This window comes from Leuciscus leuciscus (assembly GCF_965113295.1).
Source record: "Leuciscus leuciscus genome assembly, chromosome: 2".
NCBI classification, from domain to species: Eukaryota; Metazoa; Chordata; class Actinopteri; order Cypriniformes; family Leuciscidae; genus Leuciscus; species Leuciscus leuciscus.
Genome location: NC_138726.1, coordinates 32,768,901 through 32,781,324, shown reverse-complemented (window position 1 = coordinate 32,781,324; position 12,424 = coordinate 32,768,901). Strand labels below are relative to the sequence as shown.

The 12,424-nt window shown below is 44.5% G+C and overlaps 1 protein-coding gene across 1 annotated transcript in view; it reads right to left on the bottom strand.

Annotated features, from left to right (window-relative positions):
- Nucleotides 1-8,718, bottom strand: part of smarcd3b (SWI/SNF related BAF chromatin remodeling complex subunit D3b) — a 76,545-nt gene extending 67,827 nt beyond the window's left edge. The window contains exon 1 of the mRNA XM_082162179.1: nucleotides 8,469-8,718. Within this exon, the coding sequence (XP_082018305.1) occupies nucleotides 8,469-8,480 (12 nt within the window). The 5' untranslated portion in view covers nucleotides 8,481-8,718. The remainder of the gene's footprint in view (nucleotides 1-8,468) is intronic.
- Between the last annotated feature and the right edge of the window lie 3,706 nt (nucleotides 8,719-12,424).

Here is a 12,424-nt window from a genome sequence, read left to right as displayed (position 1 = left end):
CTGTAATGTTTTCATTTGATGGATTTTTAGTTAGTTTTACCCTGTTTCCCTGTGTTTTGGTTTCATTGGCTCCTTTGTTCCCTCTCTTCATTGGTTGCTATGGTTTTGATTAGTGCTCAAGTGTCTCAGCTGTGTATAGTTAATCATCTTGTTCAGACTCTAGACAAATCCGAAAATGTCACCTAAACCCTCGTTTAGTATTCCCTACGTTAGTCAAATAATACAGTTCACTTGAAGGAGTGAATGAAAACGTCCACTATGGTTTTGGATACCACTACAAATGGCTGTCCCCTTCAAATAATGCCCTTTTTAAGGGTATAGGGGACGATTTCGGATTTAGTCTCTGTATATCCATGCTGCCATCACATGCTATCATAATTATCGTAAATAAGAGTTCCCTAGTTAAAAATTGGACATGAATGCCCTCTCAATGCCCTCTATTATCTAATTAGTTCTGTTATTTAATGGTGTTGATTCTTACCTGTACGGATTATTGTCTGAATGTTAGTTTGTTCTAATGTTCATGTGAACGTGCCCTTCATGGATTCATTGTTATGGTGAAGTTCTACGCTCTGTCATATGTTCTACGCTCAAGCCATGAATTACTGTTTTGAGCAAATAAACATCATTTTTAGTAGAGGGGTACGAGAGTGCCGAGACTGCAATGAACAAGTGCAACGAAGCCGAGAACGTGAGTGCTGAGACTGCAGTTAACGAGTGCAACGAAGCTGAGAACGAGAGTGCTGAGGCTGCAGTGAACTAGTGCAACAAAGCCGAGAACGTGAGTGCTGAGGCTGCAGTGAACGAGTGCAACGAAGCAGAGAACGTGAGTGCTGAGGCTGCAGTGAACGAGTGAAACAAAGCCGAGAACGTGAGTGCTGGGGCTGCAGTGAGCGAGTGTAACGAAGCCGAGAACGTGAGTGCTGAGGCTGCAGTGAACGAGTGCAACGAAGCAGAGAACGTGAGTGCTGAGGCTGCAGTGAACGAGTGAAACAAAGCCGAGAACGTGAGTGCTGGGGCTGCAGTGAGCGAGTGTAACGAAGCCGAGAACGTGAGTGCTGAGGCTGCAGTGAACGAGTGTAACGAAGCCGAGAACGAGAGTGCTGAGACTGCAGTGAACGAGTGCAACGAAGCCGAGAACGTGAGTGCTGAGGCTGCAGTGAACGAGTGTAACGAAGCTGAGAACGAGAGTGCTGAGACTGCAGTGAACGAGTGCAACAAAGCTGAGAACGAGAGTGCTGAGACTGCAGCGAACGAGTGCAACGAAGCCGAGAACGAGAGTGCTGAGGCTGTAGTGAACGAGTGCAACAAAGCCGAGAACGCGAGTGCTGAGGCTGCAGTGAACGAGTGCAACAAAGCCGAGAACGTGAGTGCTGAGGCTGCAGTGAACCAGTGTAACGAAGCCGAGAACGTGAGTGCTGAGACTGCAGTGAACGAGTGCAACAAAGCTGAGAACGAGAGTGCTGAGGCTGCAGTGAACGAGTGCAACGAAGCCGAGAACGTGAGTGCTGAGACTGCAGTGAACGAGTGCAACGAAGCCGACTACGAGAATGCTGAAGCTACAAAGAATTGCACTGAGGCCGAGAATGTGATCGTCTCAGTGTTGAATGAGAAAGTTGAAACTGAGAAGAGGTATGCCATGGTTAAGAACGAGTGTGCATTTTTTTTTCTTCTCTCTGGAACGAGGGGGTAGTTTTTTCAGATTCCAAGTTTTATGTCATGGTCACGGGGGAAACTAAGTTACCTATGAACAATGTGACAAGTAAGGGTACCTTGAGCTTTCAAGCTTCATGCCACTGCCATGGACAAATTATTGATGTGTGCAATGCTTCATATGGCAATAAGTGTTATGGGGTCTTGGTTTTGTATAACTGCCATGAATGTCTTTACCTTGTGTCAGGCACTTTGTAGTACTGTCTCAATATTTGTATCAGAGCCCATTGAACTGCCTTTTGGGTTGGCAATTAGGCCAGTTTTTTCCCTGCCCCACGGTCCTGGCCCTCCCATGGACAATGATTTCAGAGAATCTTTGTTGGGCTAATTGACCCTTTGCAGGGAGTTTGATTGAAAGGGGATCTGGCCAATCATAATCCGCCATCCGCCGAATCCGTCATTTTTGTCCGACAAAGCAGTCAGGAGAGTTAGTATATTAATGTTGGAGGATTTAAACTGGAAAAGCGGTGTGTACTGACGTCTTTCTGCGGTTAAAACAACACTCCTTCTAATGTTCATTTATGTTTATTTGATGCTATAAATGAACTAGAAGGAAGAGATGATCGGTTCACGAGCAGCTTTAACTGAGGCGATCTGTCAGACACATTAAAGAGCCAAAAAACGGTATTTATTGTTTAGATTTCTTTAAAAAATGACCAAATTTGAAAGTTGAGACTTTGTTTCATATCAAAAGCCTATCCTGTCTGTCAGAGTGTTGTCGGTGCCCTGTCTCCTCCGCGATGCGTGTTTCACTGCATGAGAACATGGTGTGGCGTGAGAGCGGCGTGGCTTGTCGGACATAGCAACAGTAACTAAGGGAGGCGGGTCTTTGCGAACGGTCAATTAGACTCAGGTGTCTCGCGTTATCTAATTAGTTCAGTTATTTAACCATGGTGTTGATTCTTACCTGTACGGATTACTGTCTGAATGTTAGTTTGTTCTAATGTTCATGTGAACGTGCCATTCATGGATTCATAGTTATGGTGAAGCTCTACGCTCTGTCATGTGTTCTACACTCAAGCCATGAATTACTGTTTTGAGCCATTAAACATCATTTTTATCTGCATCTAGATCTGGACTCTATATTATATAGATAGTGTGGTGAATGAATGGGACGCTAAATATCATTTTGGCTTTAATAAGATTTGCACAATAGATAGGCAAGAATAAACCTGGTGTCCTCCACGATTCCTGTTCTTTCCAACAGCAAAGCACTTGAATGCGACAAGCTCATAATCACTATTTCAGGAAATTTCCAAAAGCATGTGAAGGCAGCATTAAACCCTCTGTTCTGTTTAGTTCTTGTCTAGTGTCTTCAAGATTAAGGTTGGTTTGTGTTGCTCCTGTTCTCTTTCATCATCTCGTGTTTGAGATCCACCTATGGGAAGGGCATCCGTACCTGACCTCTGCAGAAGCATCCAACTGCGCCAAGTCTGGCAAGACAGACAGAAGCGCGCAGCCAATGCCAGGTAAGGCCTCACCCCCTTACCTGAGGGTATAAAGCCTGCATGCGCTACTGTTCTCCAGTTGACATTCGCTTCTCGCGATCTCTGCACTGACACAGCTCGGTTGGATTTACGCCACCCACGCTCTCACCCAGTTTTTTGCCGGTATGTCGCTCTCTAAATCTGCCGCTTCTCCCGGGAACAGCCTATCACGGGCCTGCCTGGCCGCGTGTGGTGCGCTGATTGCCGCGAAGGACGTTCACCCATTCTGCGTGGTCTGCTTGGGCCTTAAGCATGCGGAAGAGGCTTTGGAGAACCCGGAGAACTGCAGTCATTGTCTGATGCTGCCGAAAAAACTCCTTTGACGCCACATTAAAGTTGCCGCGACCCAGTGTGTCGAGCTCGGCTTTTCTGACTCGGATGGGGGTCATGGTGGTGACGACGACGCGCTACCGGGGGCCTCCAGGGGCGCAACATCTCTCATCTGGGCTGACCAGACCAATCCTGTGTTTCCTGAAGAGGATATCTTTGCGGGCAACCTCCCACTCGGCGACGAACCGGCCGGTTCTGGTGATGATGACGACGCGGGCCTTCTCGGGGTCTCAGAGGACGAGGAGGCCATCCCGCCCTCTGGCCTTCCCCAGGCCACACACTTCCGCTTCCTGGAAGTGTGTGAGCGAGCGGGCTCTCGCCTCAACATTGAGTGGCAGGCTCCACAGAGCGCCACCGACCAGGAAAGGGACATTTATGACGGGAAAGTGCTGGGACCCCCTCCTGGTCCGATGAAATAACTCTTCCCCGTCCTCCCAGAGTGCGTGAAGCACATGAGGCACAACTGGAGCGACCCGCTCGATTAAACATGGTCTTGCGGGTCTAGAGGTAAAGGATATGGCGGCTCTCGGCATGGGTGATCCCCCCGCTATCGAGCCATTGATCCCCACTGCCAGGCACCTTAACCCAGTCCAGGGCAGGCTGCTCGCTCCCCCAAAGCCGGTCTTGCCTAACAAGATGGACCGTTTTTCTGCCTCTGTGCACCAGGCCGCTTATAGATCCTCGGCCTTGGCTGTCAGGGCCCTGAATGTCTCCTCCCTTCTATCCGCTTACCAGGCGGAGATTTTGGATGACTTAGGCCAACAGCTGGACAAGGGATCCCCCTCAGCCACGCTGTGGAAGGAGATCATTACTGTTAATGACCTCATCCTCCGTAACGCTCGCCAGTGGACCTGTCGGGCCTTACTGACAGTGAGAAGAGGCGCATTGCGGGCGCCCCGGTAGAGCCCGGCCGGGCTCTCTTTGGCTTTGCCGTCGCATTGATGCTGCAACGATGCGACGAAAAGAAAAAGGAAGACGAGGCCTTCAAGTTTTGCCTCCTAGGAAGGTGGCCCCACGCCAGGCGCCCCCTGTGCGTTTGCTTAACCCCCCTGTCTCGGGGCGTAACTTCCATAAGGGTAAGGAAAGGCCCGCAACAAACCCCCACCACGACAGAGCAACCCACCCTCTGCTAAGCCCTGGGGGAAACCGACTCCCTCTGCGGCGGGAAAACCATCAAACCCTACCCCCACCGACTCGAAACGCAAGCGGCCTGCCTGATGTTCGGCCAATGGGGGCTTTGAGTCCGCGCTCACGAGCCGCAAGCTCTTTGGACTCTCTTCTTGCCCTAGAGCCCCTGTTCAAGAGACGGACGGTTTCTTATGGAGGGGTCGGCCACCCCCCTCTCGAGGCTGCCCAGCCCATGAGTTCAGTTGACGTTGTGTGTTCTCCCCCCACATACAGGGGGTCTGTTGTGAGGAAAAGTGCAAAAGCAGTGTCACCACACCAAACATACTGTGTTCCCCTCACCCAGTTAATAAAGGCTTCGGCCCCAGTGTTCCCCAACACAAAACACATACAAAACACAAAAAACACATTAAAACAAACGAATCAATTGAATTCGTTACAAAGAGAGGCCCTCTCTCCACAGAGAGAAATCCTCTCCCTGCAAAGAGAGAAATTCTCTGTGAACCCCTGCATGTCGCCCCTAGTTCGTCCACTAGAGGGCGCCATTGCACCACAAATAAGCCAGCTGGGCTTACACAGCGCCGCTGCGGTTTGGGTGGGAACACTCGCGAGTCACAAGTTGGCTTGGAAAACTGTTTCGGCTCCCGAGTGGGTGACGCATACAATAATGCAGGGCTACAGACTGTAGTTTGTAATGAAACCCCTGCATTTCAACAGCGTTCTCTCTTCACACACGGAAGAGAGCGGCGCACAAATTCTGAAAGCGGAAATATCTTCCCTTCTAAACCATGGAGCGATTCAGGTGGTGGCCCCCAGTCTGATAAATCAGGGATTTTATTCTCGTTATTTCCTGGTCCCAAATAATGACGGCTCTCTCCGCCCTATCTTGGACCTCCTTGTGTTGAACAAACATTTGAGGAAATACAATTTCAGAATGTTAACGCATGGCTCACTCGCTCGCTTGCCCACGCCATAAAACGGAACTGGTTCACATCGATCGATCTGAAAGATGCTTTCTTCCACATAAGCATTTATCCGCCACACAGGAAGTTTCTTCGTTTCGCCAACCAAGGCACATGTTACGAATTCACAGTCCTCCCGTTCGGGCTATCGTTAAGCCCTCAGACCTTCTGTCTGTGTGCGGAGGTGGGCTTAGCAGCCATGAGAATGTCAGGTTTGAGGATTTTGACATATATAGACGATTGGCTCATTATAGCCGAATCGAAGAAGTTCTGCAGGACACCTGCCGTGTGCTCACATTCTGATTTGGGGGTGGGGTCATCTTAACCCTTCCTTCTCTTGTGTAAGCCACACACGTTTCATGTCCTGCCAGTACACAGCAATTTTGTGTGTGCGTCAGTATGGCGGGTTTCATGATTATGGGACGTGTCAGGCACCACCCCTTGGGTGACCGTCTTTCTCTGGCTTACAGACCCTCACTGTGAGTGTACTGGGAAATCGGGGAGTTGTCCATGTCTCTCCCATAGGTGGATCTCGAACACGAGATGATGAAAGAGAACAATAGGTTAGTGTCGTAACACCGGTTCTCTGAAACATCGAGTGGAGAGATCCACCAGCTTTGCCCCGCTTACCGCACGAGAAGCGAATATACTTACTGGAAACAGTAGCACATGCAGGCTTTATATGCCCACAGTAGGGGGTGAGGCCTTACCTGGCATTGGCTGCGCGCTTCTGTCCGTCTTGCCAGACTTGGTGCAATTGGATGCTTCTGCAGAGGTCAGGTACGGATGCCCTTCCCATAGGTGGATCTTTCCACTATATGTTTCAGAGAACCTATTGTTTTCTTCTCCTGTGCCAGTATTGTTGTTTTTTGGATTATTTAGTTTAATAAAGATTGGCTGCTGCTAATGGATCCTCTACTTGCTTCCTTGTGGAACCAACCCGTGACACATTTAGGAGTGTTAAAGGGGAAATGAAGCAGTCAATCAAGTTTACATGATTTACAAGATGGATTTCCACTATAATCAACAATTATATAAGAAACATGACAAATGTAAACATATAAAAGAAAAAAGAAAAACCGTTATATCTTTCGCGGCCAGGGATTGTGCAGTATTCTAACATGTGACGTCACGGGGTTGGTTGGCTTTAATAAACCTGGCTGAATGTAGGAATATCCCGACATCAAACTGTCTACACCACTGTGTTTTGACCGCGAACAACTAACAACGTCTAACGTTATATGTTATATACAGCAGATGGACTCTGACACGGTGGACATCGCAGTACAACAGCCACACTGACACCAGGTAGCGTTGCCAACCCGCTCTTCGCTCCAAACCACCACCGGCTGTTCGACATAACGACGTACCACTGCTCGGTTCCGACGCCGTATCAGCTCAAATGCATATATTAATACATGCTAACTTACATAGTGTTGACAAGAGACAGGAATATGATGGCAGACATCACGAACAATGTTTCCATGTGCAGTTTGTTAACATATAACGTTAGACGTCGTCTTTTTGTCTGGTACTAATAAACTTCACTAAGTTAGCTAAACACTAGTTAGCATTAGCTAGTTACAGCTGTTAGCTAATAATGACTGTACCTAACCTAACGTTAGTTGTTCGCGGTCAAAACACCGTGGTGTAGACAGTTTGATGTCGGGAGATTCCTACATTCAGCCAGGTTTATTAAAGCCAACCAACCCTGTGACGTCACATGTTAGAATACTGCACAATCCCTGGCCGCGAAAGATATAACGTTTTTTCTTTTATATGTTTACATTTGTCATGTTTCTTATATAATTGTTGATTATAGTGGAAATCCATCTTGTAAATCATGTAAACTTGATTGACTGCTTCATTTCCCCTTTAATATTTTATTTGATCTTATCACTTTGGCCAATAACAGTAAGGACATACATGTAACTGCACCAGGTGAAATTACAAATATTAGGATTCATTATAACAATGTAATATAGTGCTGTAGCCAGTAGCCACATCATTTTTCCAATTGTTTGTGACAAATAGAAAAAGATTTTAAAGACTGCATTCACAAAGAGCTATTTATTATTGTAAAGTAGAAAATGATATTATATTCAATAAAGATATTTCAATGCCTTTCAAATCTATGACTTCAGTTTTAAAGTTTTAAAGTCCCTGACATTTCCAATTTTTCCATCACTGCAGGAACCTTTACAGAGAAAAAGATTGGAGCTTAAAAATTACACAAATAACTTGGTGAATAACAAAATAGTGATAACACCCTCTGTATAAGCATCACAAAACTGCTTTAGTTATTTCTAAGATCAATCCACCAACATAAACATACCTATGATCAATCACATACCTTCACTTATCAAACAAACTGACTTCACATTGACTATTAGAGTGAATCCTGAGGTAAGGCATCTTTATGTTGCTAGTAACACTTTCAATCCCAACAACTGAAGCTGAGAGATAATTCGGCTCTTTACATCGTACAAAGGAGCATCTGAGGTCTCAACATCTCCGTGCTGCTATGAACCTCTCACTAAAGTCAGCAAGAACATGAAGGACTCTCCATCCGTACTGAAGATCAGTGATGGAGAAGACAGAATTAACACGTGCACCAGTGTGTGTGTGCGCGCGTACTGTCTGGCTTCAAATAGTATGAGCTTTTTTACATTGCCAAATAAACTAGATCCAGTCGGAAAACTCCCATGCGCACTAATCTGACTGCCTGTGATGAGATGGGCGGATTATACACCATCAGGACGGCAACAGACCGCAGACATTAAACACTGTTGTTTAATAAGTGCTTTATGGAGCCGATGACATTCTTATGATGTTGCTGTAAATGTCCTACCTTCCTCTCCATGGCAGTTGGTTACTGTGGCCGGTTGGTCGCTAAAGGGCAGCGGACGACAGATGAAGAAGCGGGTGTGTGTCCGGAGCGATGGAGATGAAGTTCTTTATAGCTTAAAGCAGAAGCATACACACACTCCCTGTTGCTCGGTGCTGGAGTGACTGGACAGTCAGTATGGAGAGAGAGGGAGAGAGAGAGAGAGAGAGAGAGAGAGAGGCAGCGGAGTGAGGAGGGGATGCAGCCAGAGAGGCGGTGAGCTCTGAGGCGCATGCGCGTCCTGTCCACCGCGGTTTCGAATAAAACTCGGGGGTTTGGAGGGAGCGTCATCAAATTGCACGCCTCTCTCTGCTGAGCCTGCGCGCCGTCACTCTCACTCACGTGCTGACGGAATACTGTCGGAACTTTGTCGAACAGGCCTAATATAAGCAATTTGCGTATGAAAAGTCATCCAAATCTCTGCACAAGAGATGACAGCAGTAAAGATTAAACAAATTTGCAAAGATCACTTGTAACATACAATACAACAACCAAGGAGCTGGTTCGTGGTTCCCACCGTGTGACGCCGACAAGAGTTCTTAACCCTTTCACGCATAGTGGTCACTACAGTGGACAGCTATTAAAAAAGCATTTTCTTGAATTTGCACGGGTTTTTATGGCAAAGTTGCACATCAGCCTCTTCATTGGACCCTGGTGCATCATCCTATAAATTGCAACCAAGTGGCAAGCCTTTGTGTTTCAATTTTTTCCCCCTCCAAGCCAAGATGGCCAAGGATAAGTCAGACATGCCAAGTTGCTCCGGAATATCCACCCATTCCTTCTATCCTAGGAGACTCTTGTAGGTAAAAAAAAATATTGCAGCATCAAGCAATATCTAATGAGTCATATCACAGTAAAATTTTCCAAGTTTTGATTTTAGATTGAGTCATTGAGAGAAAACTCTGATTAATCACATGTCCACTGTAGTGGACGTCATCATGCATCAATTGCTATATTTCAGCTACAATTCATAATTATATTGTGAATATTGTTTTTGAAATTTCAAACTTAAAAACTTAATCTGCAGTGACTTTTTTACTGTAAATAAATGTACTTGTATTATAAGAATGTAATTTTCATTGACATCGAAAAAAGTCATGTGATTACATAATGTATGACACTTGTAATGTATTACTTTACTTGTTAGATCAAAAAGTAATCTGATTTCGTAATGCATGTTATTGTAATGCGTTTTTTTACTCATAACATCAAAAAGTAATCTGATTACGTAATGCATGTTACTTGTAATGCGTTTCCTTACTCATAACATCAAAAAGTAATCTGATTACGTAATGCATGTTACTTGTAATGCGTTTCCTTACTCATAACATCAAAAAGTAATCTGATTACGTAATGCATGTTACTTGTAATGCGTTTCCTTACTCATAACATCAAAAAGTAATCTGATTACGTAATGCATGTTACTTGTAATGCGTTTCCTTACTCATAACATCGAAAAGTAATCTGATCATGTAATGTGCGTTATTGTAATGCATTTCTTTACTCATAACATCAAAAAGTAATCTGATTACGTAATGCATGTTACTTGTAATGCGTTTCTTTACTCGTTACATCAAAAAGTAATCTGATTAGGTAATGCACATTACTTGTAGTTAATTACTTGTTAGATCAAAAAGTAATCTGATTAGGTAATGCACATTACTTTTAGTTAATTACTTGTTAGATCAAAAAGTAATCTGATTAGGTAATGCATGTTACTTGTAACACATTACTTTACTTGTAACATCAAAAAAGTAATCTGAATGTGTTATGCATGTTACTTGTAATGCATTACCCCCAACACTGATCATTTCAGATGAGATTGAAAAAAACGTATCGCTAGGTTTTCTCAGAGGAGGGCTATGATAGAAATGTGCATGTCCATCTTGAACATAATCAGAATTATCAGCTAATAAGGGTAAATCTCCATACTCTGGTGCACTGGAGGGAGCATCTGAGTGGTTTCCACAGTTGTACCTTGACAGGCGAAAATTCTGATGGAATCACGTCCTCATGTTCTGATATCAAAGATACGCGAAGTGCAACTTGTATGAAGTTGTATGAAGCCTTTGCAATATTTAGCATTTATATTTTTTGTATATATTTTATAGTTTTCACATGATTTGATATAATTGTATTGATTAGTTTGTTAAATTTACATACTTTATCTGTTTGATTATTGTCTTATATTTAATATAGTATATCTTAAGTTTAAACCATAACCGCATGCTGTCCACTCAAGTGGACATCTGAAGATCTCTTTGAAAAAATTGTAAAAAAATAACATAGAAATCAATTCTTGTTTTTCATGCCCTAAGAGCAATAAAAACACATAGGAAAAAATCCTGACTGAGGTTATCATAATTCATGCATGAAAGGGTTAAAGGGAATTATTATAAGTGTAATTAGTATTATAAGTGATATCTCACAAAACGAAAATTCTGTCATCATGTACTCACCATCATGTTGTTCCGAAACTGTGAGACTGACTTTCTTCTGTGGAACGTAAAATATGTTTTTGTCCATTCAGATTATTCAGTGGTGACCAAAACTGGTCACAGGTAACAGGTTATTTTCACTGATTTAAATGTTTAAGATTCTAATATGATTCTATTTTTTTTCCATGTCCAATCAATCAGGCATTTTGCAATACAAGGGTCCAGCAGCAGAGGCCCTTCATTTTCTAATTGTGTCTCACTAGACATTCAATGAACAATGAGGGTCCTTACCAACAATGAAACATGAAAATCCAAGATGGCAGCTAGTCTAAGGTCTGCTCAGTGTCTCTCTCTGGACTGATTTCATTTAAATGGATTTCATAGTATTTTACCCCTTTTAAGTTGTAGTTTTTAAGTTGTACAAGTCATTTATATGGAAATTTTATCTTGAACTTTTAAGAAGATTGTGGACTATTATGAGTTTAAAAATGACACTATACCTCTGCTCTGAGCTAACTTTGCTAACCTGAGCCTGATCCAACTGATCCTATTAGTCCTGGCTAAACAGAGCTAGGCAAACGGGCTTGAGCCTGCTACATTCTCCTGGAGCTTGGGCTAACCAGCCTGAGCCTGCTACATCTTCCTGGAGCTTGGGCTAACCAGCCTGAGCCTGCTATATCCTCTTGGAGCTTGGGCTAACTAGCCTGAGCCTGCTACATTCTCCTGGAGCTTGGGCTAACCAGCCTGAGCCTGCTACATCTTCCTGGAGCTTGGGCTAACCTGCCTGAGCCTGCTACATCCCCTTGGAGCTTGGGCTAACCAGCCTGAGCCTGCTACATCTTTTTGGAGCTTGGGCTAACCAGCCTGAGCTTGCTACATCCTCATTGGAGCCTGGGCAAACTAGCCTGAGCCTGCTACATTCTCTTGGAGCTTGGGCTAACCAGCCTGAGCCTGCTACATACTCCTGGAGCTAGGCTAGCGGGCCTGGCCTGCTTCATTCTCCTGGAGCTTGGGCAAACCAGCCTGAGTCTCACACATCAACCTGGAGGCTAGGCAAACGGGCCTGGCCTGCTATATTCTCCTGAAGCTTGGGTAAACAAGCCTAAGCCTGCAACATCATTTTGGAGGCTGGGACATACTCTACAAGATAAACTGGTACTGTTATTTGTCAACTTTACTATTAGTAAATTAATGACGATGGCATTTTTCTTAATTTTCTTATCCCTGTTGGTCACTTGGAACTTGAAACTGGACACTGATCCTAGGGTGAGTTGTTTTAATAATATGGTGGGCATACAGGAAACCTACTATAGTGGCACAAAAACCAGTATTGACATGCACCAGGAACCATTACACTTTTGTTGGAACCTGGACTTCTGGATGGATCTGTATTGGGATTTGCCTAAACTGCAAAAATTTTTTGCTTTGTATAATTTGTCTTTCTCAATTAATGACAGGCATTGCCTGGTTTCAGCATATGAT